A 21,888-nucleotide genomic window follows, 5' to 3' on the forward strand; every position below is an offset into this window, starting at 1 on the left:
ACCATACACCTGTGTCAGCATGCATGTGCCCTGCCCGCCTGCCAAACCCTCTCCTGACCCAGAGGATGCTGGGCCAATTGTGCACTGCCTCACGGGTCTCCCAGTCAAGACCAGCTTTGACACAGCCTGGGATCGAACCCAGGTCTGTAGTGACATCTCAAGCACTGCAATGCAGTGTCTTAGACCGCCACTCGGGAGGCCCCCAGAAATTGCTTTTAACAAACAATTTGTCCGCCCAAAACTGCGTTCCCGTTGAATTTCAAAATCCTGATGTTGCCCCTGAGCCAAAAAGTTTGCCCACTCCTGTGTTAGATGGTTGGGTATTTGTTAATCATTTTTTTCAAACAAAGTATAAGGGAGTTGTACTCCAGTCTAGTATGTTACGATAATGCAACATTTATTGGATGCCAACCGCCGTTAATCCTCATCGAAGAAGAGTTTGGCTCTGCCCACCTCCTTGCTTGTTCTGCCCACTAGGATTCAGGCTCGGGTCTATCTTGGGTTAGTTGTAAAGATCTTTGACCGCATTTTATGGTGCTAGTACGTTAGGTTACTTAGTATCAGTAGCTTCATTAGGCCTGAATCACTCGCGATAGGCTACGACGACCAAGAATGAACAGGAATTGTCTCTGACATCTGTAAGTAACGCTTTTGTTGTTTATTTCAGTAGCTAGCTAACGTTACTTGCTAGCTATCGTTTCATCAGCTGATTAGCTAGCTAGTTAACGTTATCTCGCGACCTAAATTAGACTAGCTATTCACTAATGTTAGCTAGTAAATAATCCACCTGAACAAGCCTAACGTTATTCATGTTTTACATTCAAAAACGAGGTGCTAACGTTAGCTAAGCGCTACCCAACGCTCCTAAAATTTTAGTTAAAACTACGATACAAACAATTGGCAACGAACGTTACGTTAGCTAGCATGGCAGAACTAGCAGCAGCTAGGTAACGTTAGCTAGATAGCTAAAGTTAGGCCATCGGCAAGACCTAACTAACTGTCTAATTGGCTAGCTAGCGAAGTTCCACACTGACCAAATTATACTGATGGTATGACACTACTAACTAGCTAACGTTAGCTAGCTACCTAGCCCATAAATAGTTAACTACTTACAGTACAATGTTAAAGTAACAATCGAAACATTAACGTGGATAACTCTCTAGCTATATAGTAAGGGAAACTGTAGTGTCAATGTTTGGTATTCATCAATATAAGGTTCGCTCCAGGCCCAAGTGTTGATGAGTTGATGTCAGTGTTTGCCGTAACGTTAGACTACCTGAGCTCTGACCCACTCGGCCTAACTAGGTAGTTAGGCCAACGTGACTTCTCACTGCCTGCCACATAGTCTGTATGCAGTTAGTTGGCTTGGTATCTAGTTACTGTAACAGTTAATTAGCTCATATCCGTTTTTATATTGCATTGCATAGGACGAGGCCTGGGCTGGCTCTCATCACTGAACTGTTGGCGCTACTGGGCAGAATCTCCAGCCATAACTTTGGATATCGTTAGCAGATAGCTAGAAGACATCGAATTCAACCTTTCCAAGTTCGACATTGTTGATTTGATGCCCCCGTCGTTCTGACAGACAGAGCCGCCAATATGATGCCGGTGAGTGTTGGTGAATGTACATGTTCTGCTGGTCGTTCGACACTTCACAAAGGGAACATGGAGGCATTAAAGCTGGGATCCTTAATGGTGAATCTGCCACTAACGATTGGAATATTACATTACGGGACATCATTGCATGCGTTCGATAGAACAGCAGAATATGTATTGCAATGTTTTTTTTACTAGACATTTTCATCCGCAAAACAATAACAAAGGTGGTTCTGTTTCCCTTAATGCGGATTCCATCTTTAACTGTTGCCTCAGTCAAACTCTGTGAGAAGTGTATTTTACCAGGAAGATGTTACGTGCTTGAAACAGTGGGTTTTGATAACGTTTGAATGTGCAAAGAGTAGAGCTCAACTTCTTCTACCCCTCTGCTAGCAGGCTTCTCACCGCTCACCTTCCCACAATCCCACTATATTTCTCCACGTGCCCTCTTTTCGTTGAAAATGAATCGGGGCAGAACTTCTCCTGCCAAATGTGTTGTTGTTGAAAACCCACTAAGTTGTTGCATCCCTTCTCCAATATTTGAAGCATTGTTCCAACTAGACCACTGGCTCATGAAACCCCAGCTCTAGTTAGATCCTTGTACTGCTACTTCTTCCATATGGGGTTCTAGTGTAGGATGGATTATAGATAGCTGAACATTTTTCTACCTACCTTGGCAATAGTTCCATATTTCTTGATTTTTGAATTGCACCAATGTCCAGTTGCAGGTGGAACCCCGATAACCAGGGAATATTCAGAAATAATTAAATCCAGTTTTTGTGTTTTGGTCGCATTGTGTAAGGCTGTGCAATCTTCTACATGTGACCGTAGCCACGTTACTTAGAAGTGACTAGTTCCAGCAAAGATATTAGGAAATGCGAGATGTATGTCAGCTAAGATGGCGAGAAATCTCTTCACGCGGTGCAAAAAGTAGATTTCATATTTTTGTGAACATTCTCTGGTTTTTGGAGTTCCACCTTCAACTGTAAACCGTTGTTAATAAGACACTGGTGCCTTCAAAATTTAGAATAAATGAAGTATCACCAATTTTAAGGTTGGTTGAACATTGTTTTACCATATTGTCAATGAACCATCAACTCGACCACAAGCTTTAGCTATGCTGCTTGTTCGAAAGCCTTGGCCAGTGAAACCCCAAAGCAACAATTGCAGTTGGAAAGTAATATGATGTCTAATGGCAAGTGCATGTACGCACCAGTGAATTAAATGATCACCTCTGCAAGTGTCTGGGAATACCATTTAAGAATGTGATTACAGTAAAGAAAGTTGGGATAATCCTAGTGATTAATGTGGGAGGGGCAGCGCCCTGACAATATTCCGCCACGCCTGCTGCCCATTTGTGGATCTAGTGAGATTAGTAGATTTTCAGACAATCCACAGGGGTTTAAGTGCTGTGTGGCACTGTTCACTTCCTTTTAAGAAAGATTACATTAGTGAGGTTGGTTGAGCATTTAGGGTTAAAGGCGCTGCCCTCTGCACTCAAACAATCCCCTCTCTGCATGTGTTCAAATCCAAGCTCCACCGGTCTTCACTAGAGGTCGACCGATTATGATTTTTCAACGCCGATACTGATTATTGGAGAACCAAAAAAAGCCAATACCAATTAATCGGATGATTTTTTTATTTAAAAAAGTATTTGTAATAATGACAATTACAACAATACTGAATGAACACTTATTTTAACTTAATAAAATACATCAATAAAATCAATTTAGCCTCAAATAAATGATGAAACATGTTCAATTTGGTTTAAATAATGCAAAAACAAAGTGATGGAGAAGAAAGTAAAAGTGCAATATGTGCCATGTAAGAAAGCTAACGTTTAAGTTCCTTGCTCAGAACATGAGAGCATATGAAAGCTGGTGGTTCCTTTTAACATGAGTATTCAATATTCCCAGGTAAGAAGTTTTAGGTTGTAGTTATTATAGGAATTCTAGGACTATTTTTCTCTCTACCATTTATTTTTCATTAACCTTTGACTATTGGATGTTCTTATAGGCACTTTAGTATTGCCAGTGTAACAGCATAGCTTCCGTCCCTCTCCTCGCTCCTCCCCGGGCTCGAACCAGGAACACAACGACAACAGCCACCCTCGAAGCAACGTTACCCATGCAGACCAAGGGGAACAACTACTCCAAGTCTCAGAGCGAGTGACGTTTGAAACGCTATTAGTGCGCACCCCGCTAACTAGCTAGCCATTTCACATCAGTTACACCAGCCTAATCACGGGAGTTGATAGGCTTGAAGTCATAAACAGCTCCATGCTTGAAGCATTGCGAAGAGCTGCTGCAAAACGCACAAAAGTGCTGTTTGAATGAATGCTTACGAGCCTGCTGCTGCCTACGATTGCTCAGTCAAACTGCTCTATCAAATCATAGACTTAGTTATAACATAATAACACACAGAAATACGAGCCTTAGGTCATTAACATGGTCGAATCCGGAAACTATCATCTCGAAAACAAGACGTTTATTCTTTCAGTTAAATGGAACCGTTCTATATTTTATCTAAGGTGTGGCATCCATTAGTCTAAATATTACTGTTACATTGCACAACCTTCAATGTTATGTCATAATTACGTACAATTCTGGCAAATTAGGCGGCCCAAACTGTTGCATATACCCTGACTCTGCGTGCAATGAACGCAAGAGAAGTGACACAATTTCACCTGGTTAATATTGCCTGCAAATCTGGATTTCTTTTAGCTAAATATGCAGGTTTAAAAATATATACTTCTGTGTATTGATTTTAAGAAAGGCATTGATGTTCATGGTTAGGTACACATTGGGGAAACGATACGCACCGCATCAATTATATGCCACGCAGGACACGCTAGATAAACTAGTAATATCATCAACCATGTGTAGTTAACTAGTTGTTATGATTGATTGATTGTTTTTTATAAGATAAGTTTAATGCTAGCTAGCAACTTACCTTGGCTTACTGCATTCGCGTAACAGGCAGTCTCCTCGTGGAGTGCAATGAGAGGCAGGTGGTTAGAGCGTTGGACTCGTTAACTGTAAGGTTGCAATATTGAATACCCCGAGCTGACAAGGTGAAAATCTGTCGTTCTGCCCCTGAACAAGGCGGTTAAACCACCGCTCCTAGGCCGTCATTGAAAATAAGAATGTGTTCTTAACTGACTTGCCTAGTTAAATAAAGATTAAATAAAGGTGTAAAAAAATAAATAATAATAGGCAAAATCGGTGTCCAAAAATACCAATTTCCGATTGTTATGAAAACTTGAAATCGGCCTTAATTAATCGGCCATTCCGATTAATCGGTCGACTTCTAGTCTTCACACTATGTTCCCTCATATCTGTCCCAGCTCATTTTTCTATCCCTTTTTTAAAAACTTTCTAGTGAGCTCTTTGTCACCCTGCACTGGTTTGCAATTGTGACAATTAGCCTAGTTATGCATCATGGCTGTTAATTGGAATAGGTGTTAGGCTACCCTTTTTAAAATTTTTATTTATTTTTATTTTTTTAATAATTTTTACCCCTTTTTCTCCCCAATTTCGTAGTATCCAATTGTTGTAGTAGCTACTATCTTGTCTCATCGCTACAACTCCCGTACGGGCTCGGGAGAGACGAAGGTTGAAAGTCATGCGTCCTCCGATACACAACCAACCAAGCCGCTGCTTCTTTAACACAGCGCACATGCCAGCCGCACCAATGCGCCGGAGGAAACACCGTGCACCTGGCCACCTTGGCTAGCGTACACTGCGCCCAGCCCACCACAGGAGTCGCTGGTGCGCGATGAGACAAGGACACCCCTACCGACCAAGCCCTCCCTAACCCGGGCGACGCTAGGCCAATTGTGCGTCGCCCCACGGACCTCCCGGTCGCGGCCGGTTACGACAGAACCTGGGCGCGAACCCAGGACTCTGATGGCACTGCGCCACCCGGGAGGCAGGCTACCCTTTTTTAAGAGTTTTTGAATAGCCTAGCTTTTGTGAAGGCTTCACTGACTTATGAAAAGGCAATGGATTATACAGTACCAGTCAAACTTTTGGAAACACCTAATCATTCCAGGGGTTTTCTTTATTTTTTACTACTTTCTACATTGTAGAATAATAGTGAAGACACCAAAACTATGAAATAACAGATATGGAATCATGTAGTAACCAAAAAAGTGTTAAACAAATCTAAATGTATTTAAAATATGAGATTCTTCAAAGTAGCCACCCTTTGCTTTGACAGCATTGTACACTCTTGGCATTCTCTCAACTAGCTTAATAAGGTAGTCACCTGGAATGCTTTCCAATTAACAGGTGTGCCTTGCTAAAAGTAAATTTGTGGAATTACTTTCCTTAATGAGTTTGAGTCAGTTGCGTAGGGGTACAAGGTAGGGGTAGTATACAAAAGATAGCCCTATTTGGTAAAATACCAAGTCCATATTATGACAAGAACAGCTAAAATTAGCAGAGAAAATACAGTCCATCATTACTTTAAGACATGAAGGTCAGTCAATCCAGAAAATGGCAAACTTTTTTTTGCAGTTGCAAAAACCATCAAGCGCTATGATGAAACTGGCTCTCATGAAGACCGCCACAGGAAAGGAAGACCCAGAGTTACCTCTGCTGCAGAGGATAAGTTCATTAGAGTTAACTGCACCTCTGATTGCAGCCCAAATGAATGCTTCACAGAGTTCAAGTAACAGACATCTCAACATCAACTGTTCAAAGGAGACTGCATAAATCAGGCCTTCCTGGTCAAATTGCTGCAAAGGATCCACTACTTAAGACACCAATAAAAAGAAGAGACTTGCTTGGGACAAGAAACACGAGCAATGGACATTTGACCGGTGGAAATTTGTCCTTTGGTCTGGTCTGAATGAGATATTTTTGGTTCCAACTGCCGGGTCTTTGTGAACGGATGATCTCTGCATGTTTGGTTCCCACTGGGAAGCATGGAGGAGAAAGTGTGATGGTGTGGGGGTGCTTTGCTGGTGACACTGTCTGTGATTTATTTAGATTTCAAGGCACACTTAATCAGCATGGCTATCACAGAATTCTGCAGCCAAAAGCCATCCCATCTGGTCTGCGCTTAGTGGGACTAACATTTTGTTTTTCAAAAGGACAATGACCCAACATACCTCCAGGCTGTGTAAGGGCTATTTGACCAAGAAGGAGAGTGATGGAGTGCTGCATCAGATGACCTGGTCTCCACAATCACCCAACCTCAACCCAATTGAGATGGTTTGGGATGAGTTGGACCGCAAAGTGAAGGAAAAGCAGTCAACAAGTGCTCAGCATTTGTGGGAACTCCTTCAAGACTGTTGGAAAAGCATTCCAGGTGAAGCTGGTTGTGAGAATACCAAGTGTGTGCAAAGCTGTCAAGGCAACGGGTGGCTACTTTGAAGCATCTCAAATATATTTTGATTTGTTCAACAATTTTTTTGGTTACCTCATGATTCCATATGTGGTATTTAATAGTTGATGTCTTCACTATTATTCTGCAATGTAGAAAATAGTAAAAATAAAGAAAAACCCTTGAATGAGTAGGTGTCTAAATGTTTGACTTGTATTGTATGTAAAATTAATGCACTACAAAACAAACTCAATGCAAAACCTTTGAAACCAGGCCCACACTGATATAATTGACTACTTTAAAAGCTGAGGAAAGAGGTGAGAGTGGAGTAGATAAATATTGGGCAGTTGAACTTCTAACCCCTTCTAAATGTGTGGCTTTGGGTTCAGCATGAGGTTAGGCTCTCATTGGGTAGGCTGCTTTACCCATTCTGTTTCATGTACCCCCCCCCCTCTCCACTGTCACTAGCACCCTACAGAGACATTCCATGGGGCTAATTTTGAAGAGAACAGAAAACCTGCTCTGCTCTTCATGTTTTTTTCCCCCAGGCGTAGTAGCATGTTTTACATCCAATTGGCAACAGATTTTCATGCAAATTTTAAGAAATCTGCATATAGAAAACATATATTTTCCCACCAGTGGTGTCTTTCCACCAAACTGACTTGTTGCAGATTAAAATCAGTGTGTGTTGACAGTGCACACAAAATGTACTTTTTCACTGAAGTTTTCAGTGAAAAAGTAGTTCAAATTTCAATGTGTTTCCATTGCATTTTCAACTCTACCGTTTATTTTTTGTCACAAACTGTTGCGTTAAATAGCAAATATGCCTACTCTGGTCTTTGCACGTGCGCTCTAGCCAAAAGCTTGCAGATGATGTGCGGTGGACTAGTCTACATGATGTGATTATTATGGATAAAAGGGAGAGTATTTTTATTTGTCAAACGCAACTCTAACACCGATCATCATAAGACCCTCAATATTTATTGGAAAGGAGCATCAAGATCACCGTGCACTTGTGAAGTTCATCATGACTATTTCATCTGTAGCCTAAAACTGCGTTTCCCAAGTTGTAGTGGGAGGACAACACACACCAAATAATCACGTGAATCCAAGTTTACTTCAGTATGGTGGTTGTTAAATCATTATTTGCGCATTAAGGCGTTTCCACCCCCATTTCTTGCTTAATTTATTTTTCAGGCACAAAAGGGTCCCACCACGTCGACTAATACATTCTATAACAGCACTTTTTATTTTTACGATGTGACTTTACTCGCATAACTGTGGATGGAAATGTGTTTTGTTATGGCTGTTCGATTGTGGTATCACCGTGCTTGGGAGTTGGGACATTCTAAGGTCAACATACTGCTGCCACAAGTGGGGGTGATATGACAAATGTAGCCTACATTGTATCAAACTTTTGACGTTATCGAAGGTACGCTAGTTAGCGAAGCACATTTACAAACCCTGTGTTTTGACAAGGTTGATATATTTCCATGAACTTCTGAAGAACGTAGGGTGAGAAGAGATTTTGTTTTCCCTATCACACAGGAGATTGTGTGACCTACCAATTTTCCTACACCTGCAAGTTACAGACACACCGTTTGGAGTTGTGTGGGAGAGAGTCCTGCCATGCGAGTCTATCAGAGGGGTAATGTGACCTAGAATGTTGTCTCGTGCTAAGACTCCAATGATGAATGGTGGAAAAAAACTAAACTGTCCATGGGCTACTGGCAATCTGCCAAGACAGTGACATGCATGCATGCATGACAGGACTGTAGGGTGTGAGAGGACCTAGTGCCCTCACTGTACAGCAGGTGGTCAAAGGTCAGGTTTATGGTTTCTCCTGCATTTGCACAAATGCTTTGCGCAGTGTGCAATATTTAGGAAATGGCTTTCGATCTGCATTTCATCTCTCTCATGAGCACTGATGATAAGCTTAATGATTGGATAGGTTTATCCACCCACTGTTGCCATCTAACATTGTAGGCCTATTTAGTCAGACCCAGCATTGTATACGGGGAGCACAGACTCTCAAATGCTCAGGTTATTGAGGAGGAGAAAATGCTGCCAGAGAGAAATCGGCAATCTGCTAACGGGATGGATGAAGGTTTTGCTGGCCAGCACAGCCTTGGCAGTGGATAAATGTGTTAACTCTCTGTGCCTGTCATGCCCCCTGGGGGTAAATTTAGCAGGTCAGACGAATTGCTCCCCGGTGGAACAGCACAGGGAGCTCTCAGGGAGCCTCCCTTCCAGTCCATCACACTGTGCTCGCAAACAAACAAACAACACACCCACACTCAGTCTCACACTCGTACACCCATTGAATGGGGCAGGCTGTCCTGGAGTAATAGACTTGAGTGATTTAGGTGAGAGAAAAGGAGACTGTGGACTTTGTTGGTGTTTATGTATCTATCTGAGATGGGGGGGGGGGGGAAGAGTAGTAGCCTATTTAATTGTTGGTGTGTTTCGAACGGCACAATGTGTTCGAGAGGGCTGTCCTGTTTTTGTACTGAATTTTATCTGTGCTTTTTGGAGTTTGGAAGGGAGCATTTCCAACCTAGCCTACGATGTCTGCTGTGTGGATCGAGCCGTCAACAAGTTGAGCAGTCATTTGAAAGAGTAAGACCATTTCGATGAGAACTCAAAAGGTGAAATCCATAAAAGCCAAGATAATGGATTTCATTGCCCTTGACAATCAACCGTTCTGTCATGGGCGATGTTGGCTTTCGCCAACTGGTCGAGCACCGGTACACATGTTGCCCTACCGGAGTTGCACAGTAATAGTGTCACTGCTATTAGCTTCACGACATACTATGGAACGCCATTTGGGTCTTTGCATGTCAAAAAATATACGTTAAATAAGCTTTTAATTTGACACGTCAAATAACGCACGTGCAAGCCATGTGCCACCACTACTATCAGTAGCACTGTCAAAGCTGCACAATAAATAAAGTCCGCAAACAAATAAACACCGGCCACGAACGATGTGTTTACAATAACGCGTTGGTAATAAAGCATCATTTGTTCGACCGCAATTTCCGGGGTAGCTAGCTTTAGCTTGGTACCTAGCTAGCACCAATACAACCAGCCTGAAAACAATGACCAGTAGAAACTGCAGTCATTTTCATTATTCTTAGCAATGAATTAAGCAATCCTTGTGAGTAAGTATTAGCTAGGTAGCCACATGTTGTTCGCCTTGAAATTGAACTTCAGTTCATGAAAATAAATAGCTAGCCAGCTACTTAACCCTGTTGCCTAAAGCTAAAGTAATAAGCAGCCAGCTAGCATCATCTGGCTAGTGAGGCTCGACCGCACCGGGTTGTGTTGTAGAGCTAGCCGCAATAAGGATTAGTAACAATAGTGGAATTTGCAGTTTGCCTTCAAAATAAAAGTACCTCTTTGAATGTGATGCTGAAGGTTATATTTGGTGGAATCGTGCCATATTTAGACTAGATAATGTTAAACAAAGTTTGAATGTGAAGCAATGAAATGGGGTATCAGTCTACTCTGTGACAGCCAACAAAACACAACTGTGAAAAGTTTACACAAATATTAGTGTTGTAGCTCTTATGTGAAATCACCTTCCCAGTCAGCCTATTGTGTGTATTGACAATCATATTGCACTGTAAAGCTTTACCTAAGGATTGGAGATCAATGAAATGGGGTATCAGTTTACTCAATAACCAATATATTTTCCCAACGCTCAGTTATCAGACTCCAAAATATCCACACAGTATTGTTTTTCCTCATGAATAGTGTTTAATACACATAGGACAAAAAAATGTGGCTCAATTCAGTTTCAGTCCCGCAATAAGAACTACAACGCTAATGTTCTCTGGGTGTTACTGAGTAGACTGATCCCCCATGTCATTGATACACAATCCATAGGCAAGGCTGTTCAATGAAATAAGCATGCCCAAAATGCAATTCTAAAGTATAATACATCCAGTGTGATATCAACAGATGTCAAATTAACACATTTTCTTTTGTAGATTTTATATAACATTCCAACCTCGTTTAGCATGATCTATTCAATTATGGCATAATTCTACTATTTGTATTAATTTGCATCACTGTCAAGGACATACTTTTATTTTGAAGGCTAACCGCAAAGTCCACTATTACGGCTAATCCTTATTGTGGCTAGCTTCACATAGATGGGTCCGACCACCATTAATCAAATAAGAACTGTCTTATAAATTAGGGTTATTTTAGATGATTACACCTAGCTATATAGTTAGCTAGCTGGCCAACTATAGCTACTGAAACAGATGAAGTCGTTTTGCGATGTTTTGGGGGAAGAACATTGTTTGCTTTCTTGAGCTAGCTAGCTTTTTTTTAAATGACCAGCACAGTAAGTGCGCGAGACAACTTTACCAGCATCATAGCATACGTATCAATGAATCGTTGTGACATGAAATACGAGTGACTGATTACACTATGTGTAATAACTACATAAAAAATGTAGTAACACGTTAAATTATTATGTGACAGTGCAGTCATATTCAGGTACTGATTGGTCAACAAGCTTATTTAACACGCAAAAGACCCAAACGGCGTTCCATAGTATGAGAAATCCTGGTTGAGAATGAAACGACTGATCACATGAACAACAAAACAGCACAGCAAGTAAGTGAAAGAAATAGGTTTTGATTATGTTTTACTGGTAATGGGGACATACGTAAATGCCAACAAAATTACTTTTTGGTCAGTGTGGTGTGTGTGTAACCATTATTTAACGTCCGTGTGTGTGTTAACTATTTAACTGTACTAGAATGCTGAAAAGGCAGCAAAACATTTTAATTCCGGTTCTCTGAATTTTTTTTTTTTGGCAAGGAAAAATATCAGATATCTGTATCGGCTAAAAATGTCATATCGGTGCATCACTACTCTCAAGCTTTGACAGGTTGGATGGGGAGAGTCGCTGCACAGCTATTTTCAGTTATTTTCAGAGATTTTCGATCAGGTTCAAGTCCGGGCTCTGGTAGGCCACTTGTTCTGAAGCCACTCCTGCGTTGTCTTGGCTGGGTGCTCAGGGTTGTTGTCCTGTTGAAAGCTGAACCTTTGCCCCAGTCTGAGGTCCTGAGCAGGGTTTTTTTTTTTAAATCAAGGATCTCTCTGTACCTTGCTCCGTTCATCTCTCTCAATCCTGACTCGTCTCCCAGTCCCTGCCGCTGAAAAACATCCCCACAGCTTGATGCTGCCACCACCATGCTTCACCGTAGGGATGGTGCCAGGTTTCCTCCAGACGTGACGATGGCATTCAGGACAAAGAGTTCAATCTTGGTTTCATCAGACCAGAGCATCTTGTTTCTCATGGTCTGAGAGTCCTTTAGGTGCCTTTTGGCAAAATCACAGCAGGCTGTCATGTGCCTTTTACTGAAGAGTGACTTCTGTCTGGCCACTCTACCATAAAGGCCTGATTGGTGGCGTGCTGCAGAAATGGTTGTCCTTCTGGAAAGTTCTCCCATCTCCACAGAGAAACTCTGGAGCTCTGTCAGAGTGACCATTGGGTTCTTGGTCACCTCCCTGACCAAGGCCCTTCTCCCCTGACTGCTCAGTTTGGCTGGGCGGCCTTCTCTAGCAAGAGTCTTGGTAGTTCTAAACTTCTTCCATTTACAAATGGAGGCCACGGTGTTCTTGGGGACCTTCAAAGCGTCAAATGTTTTGGTATCCTTCCCGAGACCCGTGCCTCGACATAATCCTGTCTCGGAGCTCTATGGACAATTCCTTCTTGTCAACCAAATCGTCAACTGTGGGACCTATCTAGACAGGTGTATGCCTTTCCAAATCATATTCAATCAATTGAATTGACCACATGTGGACCCCAATCAAGTTGTAGAAACATCAAGGATGATCAATGGAAACAGGATGCTTTTGGGTCCTACTGTGTCTCTAACTGACAATGAATGGGTGACATAAACCTAAATAGAAACTGATAATTGTGCACGACTTCAGTATTACTTTCTAAAACGGTTGTTACACTAAGCTCAATTTCAAGTCTATTTTGCAAAGGGTATGAATACTTAGAGATCTGTTTATTTTGGGGGGCAAAAAAATAAAATAAATAAATAACAATTCGCTTTGTCATTATGGGATATTGTGTGTAGATGGATTAACTAAAAAAAATTCCTCATCAATTGTAGAATAAGGCTGTAACATAACAAAATGTGGAAAAGGTCAAGGGGTCTGAATACTTTCCAAATGCACTGTATTTGTGACAAATAGTGATGGGCAAAGATACTAGAATATCCGGACATCAATATTTGATTACTTGCGAGAATATTCACTTAAGAAAAGAATAGGCCTATTAACAATGAAAAAGCTGTCTAAAATAAAATGATCTACAGTGGGGCAAAAACGTATTTAGTCAGCCACCAATTGTGTAAGTTCTCCCACTTAAAAAGATGAGAAAGACCTGTAATTTTAATCATAGGTACACTTCAACTATGACAGACAAAATGAGATTTTTTTTCCAGAAAATCACATTGTAGGATTTTTTATGAATTTATTTGCAAATTATGGTGGAAAATAAGTATTTGGTCACCTACAAACAAGCAAGATTTCTGGCTCTCACAGAACTGTAACTTCTTCTTTAAGAGGCTCCTCTGTCCTCCACTCGTTACCTGTATTAATGTCACCTGTTTGAACTTGTTATCAGTATAAAAGACACCTGTCCACAACCTCAAACAGTCACACTCCAAACTCCGCTATGGCCTAGACCAAAGAGCTGTCAAAGGACACCTGAAACAAAATTGTAGACCTGCACCAGGCTGGGAAGACTGAATCTGCAATAGGTAAGCAGCTTGGTTTGAAGAAATCAACTGTGGGAGCAATTATTAGGAAATGGAAGACATACAAGACCACTGATAATCTCCCTCGATCTGGGACTCCACGCAAGATCTTACCCCGTGGGGTCAAAATGATCACAAGAACGGTGAGCAAAAATCCCAGAACCACACGGGGACCTAGTGAATGACCTGCAGAGAGCTGGGACCAAAGTAACAAAGCCTACCATCAGTAACGCACTACGCCGCCAGGGACTCAAATCCTGCAGTGCCAGACGTGTCCCCCTGCTTAATCCAGTACATGTCCAGGCCCGTCTGAAGTTTACTAGAGAGCATTTGGATGATCCAGAAGAAGATTGGGAGAATGTCATATGGTCAGATGAAACCAAAATATAACTTTTTGGTAAAAACTCAACTCGTCGTGGTTGGAGGACAAGGAATGCTGCATCCAAAGAACACCATACCTACTGTGAAGCATGGGGGTGGAAATATCATGCTTTGGGGCTGTTTTTCTGCAAAGGGACCAGGACGACTGATCCGTGTAAAGGAAAGAATGAATGGGGCCATGTATCGTGAGATTTTGAGTGAAAACCTCCTTCCATCACCAAGTGCATTGAAGATGAAACGTGGCTGGGTCTTTCAGCATGATAATGATCCCAAACACACCGCCCGGGCAACGAAGGAGTAGCTTCGTAAGAAGCATTTCAAGGTCCTGGAGTGGCCTAGCCAGTCTCCAGATCTCAACCCCATAGAAAAGCTTTGGAGGGAGTTGAAAGTCTGTGTTGCCCAGCAACAGCCCCAAAACATCACTGCTCTAGAGGAGATCTGCATGGAGGAATGCGCCAAAATACCAGCAACAGTGTGTGAAAACCTTGTGAAGCCTTACAGAAAACATTTGACCTCTGTCATTGCCAACAAAGGGTATATAACAAAGTATTGAGAAACTTTTGTTATTGACCAAATACTTATTTTCCACCATAATTTGCAAATAAATTCATTAAAAATCCTACAATGTGATTATCTGGATTTAGTTGAAGTGTACATATGACAAATTACAGGCCTCATCTTTTTAAGTGGGAGAACTTGCACAATTGGTGGCTGACTAAATACTTTCTTGCCCCACTGTATGTGACAAGGCTACATAGCCTACAAGGATAGACCATTTTATATTCAACATTTTAATAAAACACTGAGTTATGAGTGCGCCCCATAAAAAAAAAAAGAAGACATAACAACAAGCTACAAAAGTGTGTTGGCTATTGCCGGTCAATAAATGTGCCACTACGCCACTACAGTCAGAGGCTCCATGTGTAGGAAGTGAAGTTGGTGATTTCTAATCAATGCAAAATATAATAAAAATTTACCGAATTAAGTTGACTAAATGAGAAGGAGTAGGCTACAATGATCAACCAACAGGTAGGTGGTTGTTTAATATTAATGGATTGGCTGTAGAAAAGGATGGGGTTGTCACTAGTTACCACAACCACAAAGCCTAAATTAAGAAAAATGTGCCTTTTGATCTTAATTTAAGATTAGGCATAATGTTATCAGTGTGGTTAAGGTTAGGTTTAAAATCTGATTTTAAGAAGAGAAATTGTAGAAATAGGCAGGCTTTTTTTGACTGGCAACTAGTGACACCCCAAAGACGGGTAGCGCAGCAAAATAACCTCTATTAGCCCTCCTGCCTATGCTGTCAGACAAAAATCACTATTTTAGTAGTTCTTCAAAGTAAATAAGGCATAGTTTGTATTCAGCAGTCATAAAAGTATAAATCTTAGATCATGTACTGTATTTTCAGGTAGATGCCTCACAAAGAAACTGCCTTCGATCAGGCGTTCGGGACAAGTAGACGTGAAATGGATTATGATCATTGTTGTGTATAAATGCAGTCTATTTCCACAGTGCTGTGTAGAGCCATCAAAAATGATCTGATGATGCACTGGCTACAGAGTATGATAATCAATCTGGCCTTCTCTAACTAATACATTACGTTAACTAATTAGAGCCACATCAACTAATGAATTCCAAACTGAATTATCAAATTGTAATCCAAAAACAGCAATTGTCGAAGAAATATGCTTCAAAATGTTGATTTCTTCTTACGTTGTGAAATTAATGACATCATGAGAATGGCTGCAAGTGTTCAGATACCGCATGAATACTTTTTTATCCTCTTCATAGATCGCCACAGTGGAAATGCCATAATAATGCAATATTTTACGTGGCGTCATTACGTCATGTACCTATGTTATATAGGTATGCACATCTGCTTTGGGTTTTGCACATCGGCGTTAAACTAGACATTGGGCCGATACTGATGTTGGTATTATTTAGATAATATCGGCCGATTCCGATATGTTGACCGATATATCGTGCATCCCTACTTGAGAGGATCTGCAGAGAAGAATGGAAGAAACTCCCCAAATACAGGTGTGCAAGGCTTCTAGCGTCATACTCAATAATTTTTTAAATACATTTCTGGTTTCTACAAACCTGTTTTTGCTTTGTTATTGTGTGTAGATTGATGAGGGGGGGAAAAACAATTTAGTCAATTTTAGAATAACGTTGTCCCCCACCCACTTGGCCAAAGATGGTAGTTAGTGCGTTTTTTTTAGGTTCTCTGCTGTGCCTCTCCTCTGTTCTGTGGTCAGTACCTGGACTTTGTGTTCCACTTCTCACTGTGATGGCTCATTGTAGTGATTTATTGACCAACTGTTCATAGACGTCCAACAGTATGTTGTTAACGCCAGGTATGGCGTTTGAGAGCTTGCACTTGGTACTTTCAGAACAAACATTGTACAATTTCTCCATCCGGGACGTCATAGTTTTTCAACATGGTATCTTGTGGTCTGGTTCTAGATATGCCGTTATTGCATTGAATCCGTCATCCTTTGCCATTGCCAATGGCTGCGTATCAACTGAATAATTTCTGTAAACAGCTCTGTGATTTTCTCACTCCATGCCTTTATCATGCTTCTTTTGTGTGAAAACCCTGTCTATTGTTGGGGGGCCTCCGCTGCTGCCAGCAACGGTTTGGATCTCACTTTCCCAGTGCCTCCCGTTCAGACGGTTAAGCATTGAACCAGTACTGCCACTGTAGCTCAATTCCACCTCGCAAAGTTCACATTTCACCTTATTTCATTTAACTTCTCAACGTATTACCATACAGGACTTTCCCGACTGTCTCTACCCTGTCTGAAAAGTCAACTGAAAGTCTGCCAAGGCCAGCTTATTTAGTGGGTACTTGTTTTGGGTCACAAAACCATACAATTGTCAGGTGTTGATATTAGCCAAACAACTAACGTGATGTCATAACTCCCCAACACATTCATACATTTGTGTTAACCATATTGCTTTTGATTAAGGCTGATTGATTTGATCCATGCTCATCTGTTCTAGTTGAGGAATGTCTGCTTGGGGTGTAACGGTTCACAACATGTTTGGTTCTTTCCATGATCTTTTGCTCTCGGTTTGGATTTATCTTGCTTCTCAGGAGGGGGAAAAAAATGACAAATTAGGGATGTGAGATATATCGGTCAACATATCGCAATTGATGTCTAGTTTAACGGCGACGTTAAAAACCGATGTCAAAGCTCACATGCATACCTATATAATGTAAGTACATGGCGTAATGACGGCACTTAAAATGTTGAGCTACACGTGCAAAACAGCATTCCTAAACTAGCCCACAATGTCTGCTGTGTGGAACGAAGCAGTCAAGTCGAGCACTCATTTTGAAAGAGTATTTTTCAGATGTTGCCCTACCGGAGTTACACAGTAATAGCTTCATTGCTATTAGGTTCACGATATACAGTTGAAGTCGGAAGTTTACATACTTAGGTTGGAGTCATTAACATATTTTTTCAACCACTCCACAAATGTCTTGTTAACAAACTATAGTTTTGGCAAGTCGGTTAGGACATCTACTTTGTGCATGACATGAGTAATTTTTCCAACAATTTTTACAGACAGATTATATCACTTATAATTCACTGTATCACAATTCCAGTGGGTCAGAAGTTTACATACACTATGTTGACTGTGCTTTTAAACAGCTTGGAAAATGTCATGGCTTTAGAAGCTTCTGATAGGCTAATTGACATAATTTGAGTCAATTGGATGTGTACCTGTGGATGTATTTCAAGGCCTACCTTCAAACTCAGTGACTTTTTGCTTGACATCATGGGAAAAGCAAAAGAAATCAGCCAAGACCTCAGAAAAACAATTGTCGACCTCCACAAGTCTGGTTAATCTGTGGGAGCCATTTCCAAACGCCAAGGGACCTTTTGAAGATGCTGGAGGAAACAGGTACAAAAGTATCTATATCCACAGTAAAACGAGTCCTATATCGACATAACCTGAAAGGCCGCTCAGCAAAGAAGAATCCATTGCTCCAAAACCACCATAAAGCCAGACTACAGTTTGCAACTGCACATGGGGACAAAGATCGTACTTTTTGGAGAAATGTCCTCTGGTCTGATGAAACAAAAATATAACTGTTTGACCATAATGACCATCGTTATGTTTGGAGGAAAAAGGGGGGAGGCTTGCAAGCTGACGAACACCATCCAACTGTGGGGTGGTGGCAGCATCATGTTGTGGGGGTGCTTTGCTGCAGGAGGGACTGGTGCACTTCACAAAATAGATGGTATCATGAGGATAGAAAAGTATGTGGATATATATATATATATATATTGAAGCAACATCTCATAACATCAGTCAGGCAGGAAGTTAAAGCTTGGTTGCAAATGGGTCTTCCAAATGGACAATGACCCCAAGCATACTTCCAAAGTTGTGCCAAAATGGCTTAAGGACAACGATGTCAAGGTATTGGAGTGGCCATCACAAAACCCTGACCTCAATCCAAAAGGAAATGTTGGAAGAACTAAAAAAGTGTGTGCGAGCAAGGAGGCTTACAAACCTGACTCCATTACACCAGCTCTGTCAGGAGGAATGGGCCAAAATTCACCCAACTTATTGTGGGAAGCTTGTGGGAGGCTACCTGAAATGGTTGACCCAAGTTAAACCATTTTAAAGGCAATGCTACCAAATGCTAATTGAGTGTATGTAAACTTCTGACCCACTGGGAATGTGATGGAAGAAATATATTCTGAAATGTACTTTCTTAAAATAAAGTGGTGATCCTAAGACGGGGAATTTTTACTTGGATTAAATGTCATGAATTGTGAAAAACTGATTTTAAATGTATTTGGTGTATGTAAACTTCCGACTTGAATTGTACATACTATGGAACGCTGTTTGGGTCTTTGCGTGTCAAAAAAGACACAGTAGCACTGTCAAAGCTACAAATAAGTCTGCAAACACCAGCCACGAACGATGTGTTTGCAATACCGCGTTGGTTAAAAAGCATAATTTGTTCAACCGCAACTTCTGGGGTAGCTAGCTTTTAGCTTGGTACCTAGCTAGCACCAATACAACCAGCCTGAAAACATTGACCAGTAGAAACTGAAGTAATTTTCATTATTCTTAGCAATGATTTAGGAATCCTCGTGAGTAAGTAATAGCTAGGAGCCACTTGTTGTTCACCAATTGAAATTGTTCTTCAATTCATGAAAATAAAAAGTTAGCCAGCTACTTAACCCTGTTGCCCAAAGCTGAAGTTATAAGCAGCCAGCTAGCTTCATCTGGATAGTGAGACTCCACCAGACCAGGTTATGTGTTGTGAAATTAGGCACAATAGTGGAATGTGAGGTTGGCCTTAAATAAAAGTATGTCATTGACCATGATGCAAATAGTAGAATTATCCCACACTACTTTTTTGAAGGCTAACCGCAAATTCCACTGTTGTGGCTAGCTTCACATAGATTGGTCCAACCACCATTAATCAAATATGAACTTTATTATAAATTAGGGTTATTTAGATGACACCTAGCTATATAGTTAGCTATCTAACTATTGCTACTGAAACAGATGTTGTTTTGCTATGTTTTTGGGGAATATATATTTTTTTCCTCCATGAGCTAGCTAGGATTTTTGTTATGACCATCACTGTAGATGTGCGAGACAACTTTACCATCATAGCATACGTGTTGTTGTGACATATGAGTGATTGTGTAATATCGATGTAAAAATGAATGAATGCGTTAAATTTATCTGACGTGCAATCATATTCAGGTCCTAATCGGTCAGCAAGCTCATTTGACACGTCAAATAGTGTTTGTTTATTTTTTGACTCGCAAAAAATAAATCCTGGTTGAGAATGAAACGCCAACAAATGAACAACGAAACATCACAGCAATTAAGTGAAATCGGTTTGATTATGTTTTACTGGTAATGGGGACATACGTAAATGCCAACAAAATAACTTTTTGTTCAGGTGTGTGTAACCTTTTATTTAACTAGGCAAGTCAGTTAAGAACAAATTCTTATTTGCATTGACGGCCTACCACGGCCAAAGCCGGACGATGCTGGGCCAATTGTGCGCCGCCCTATGGAACTCCCAATCACGGCCGGATGATATACAGCCTCGAACTAGGGACTGTAATGACGATTCTTGCACGGAGATGCGGTGCCTTCGACCGCTGCGGGTGTGTGTGTGTTAACTATTTAACTGTACTAGAATGCTTAAAAGGCCGCTCAAATTTTTAAAAGAAAAAGACTATCGTCTTTTCTTGGCAAGGAAAATAGTGGATATCGGTATCGGCCAAAAATGTCATAGCGGTGCATCACTACAAAAAAAAGTGGAATAAAGTCGTTTTTAGCATAGTCCATCGTTTGTAAGAAAAGTTGTCCTCTTAAATTTCAAGCGCCGCTATCCTTAGTGATCACATTTACAGGTACTATATGAGACAGTTAAGCAGGATATGAGCTACATCTTATTCTAGCTAAGCTGTTGACATGCACCTTTTGATATCCCGCTCATGAGTATCCAGGTATCAGGAATAAAAATGAATATTCCTAATTTAAATTCATATGGGTTAAATGGAATAGTAACTGTAGGACTATGACCACTCACCTGTAGCATTATGTAATATAAACTCCTGCAGAATTATGCAGTTCTTGCAGTGAAACTATACATCAAATGTTAATTTTTCAACCTCTTGAGTAAATGCACATATAACGTGATATCTTTGACACTGTTATGGAAGCAGATAGTATTTCAACCACAAATTATGCACAAGACAAACTGAAGTCTTATCAGAAACGTGTTTAATCATTTTCTCAGCTTTTCATTTCCTTAAATCCGGTCAAACGAATGACATTTGGACATTTTGCACAGGAACAATCTTTCCAATGTTTAGGAGTTATTGCGTTTACTCCCCTGCCCATTCCTTAAACATCCTCTCTCTGCGATAGCTGAAGTGAAACAGACAACTTTACCGGTGTTAACTAGATTACTAATGCATGCATTAAGTCGATTTAAGACCTTATTCTGCTGAGCACTGCTTTATTTAGTCTTCTAGGGCTGTGTTTCCCAACTTTGGTTCCTCGTCCCCCCCAACAGTACACATTCTTATTGTAACTGTGGACAAGCACACCAGATTCAACTCGTCAACTCATCATCAACCCTTCAATGAAGTTGAATGAGTTGTGTTTGTCAAGGGCTACAACAAAACTGTGTACTGTTGGAGGTACTCGAGGACCAGCGTTTGGGGAAACACTGTTCTTGGGCAAAAAGTATATTTTTTTACCAACTTTTTATTTAGTTGTCTTTTATTTTTCAGAGTGGGTTAGAGGTATATAAAAAAATAAAGAAAATGCGTATAAAGATCACCCCAACTCAGTCCCCATCCTCCCTCCCCACCCGCAAACCATGCTTCCCACCTTACTTAACCTAAAGAAAGCATGCCTCCCACCCTTTCCTATCCCACCCAGCAACTGAGGTTGTTTGTCAGTCCCTGTCCCACCCATCCATCTCCTGAGTCTCCCCTTAGATTCTACAAACCCCCTGCCGTAGGGCAACAAGTTATGACGAGAAGATGCATGTATCTAACTATAGTTGACAAAAAAAATGCCTACCAAAAGTCAGAAATTATAAGCAGACATTTATTTAAATTAGGAGTGCAAGTAGCCTAAGCCAGTAGACTATATGGTCCAGTACGGAGTATCTGCTAAAATATTATTATGGTGGTTTGAACTGCGCAGGTAGCCTACTTTTTGAAGTGATTTGTTTGAAAATCTGATAAACATCACACAACACCCATGATATGCG

General features: G+C 40.9%; 1 protein-coding gene across 4 annotated transcripts in view; it reads left to right on the top strand.

The window, feature by feature from the left end:
* Positions 1–473: 473 nt before the first annotated feature.
* LOC139415225 (protein phosphatase 1, regulatory subunit 13Bb) overlaps positions 474–21,888 on the top strand; it is an 87,738-nt gene continuing 66,323 nt past the window's right edge. For all 4 annotated transcript variants that reach the window (XM_071163137.1, XM_071163139.1, XM_071163138.1 and 1 more), the window contains exons 1-2: positions 474–638; positions 1,428–1,608. In XM_071163137.1, the coding sequence (XP_071019238.1) occupies positions 1,600–1,608 (9 nt within the window). In that variant the 5' untranslated portion in view covers positions 474–638; positions 1,428–1,599. The remainder of the gene's footprint in view (positions 639–1,427; positions 1,609–21,888) is intronic.

The sequence above is a fragment of the Oncorhynchus clarkii genome, chromosome 8, assembly GCF_045791955.1.
Source record: "Oncorhynchus clarkii lewisi isolate Uvic-CL-2024 chromosome 8, UVic_Ocla_1.0, whole genome shotgun sequence".
NCBI lineage: Eukaryota > Metazoa > Chordata > Actinopteri > Salmoniformes > Salmonidae > Oncorhynchus > Oncorhynchus clarkii.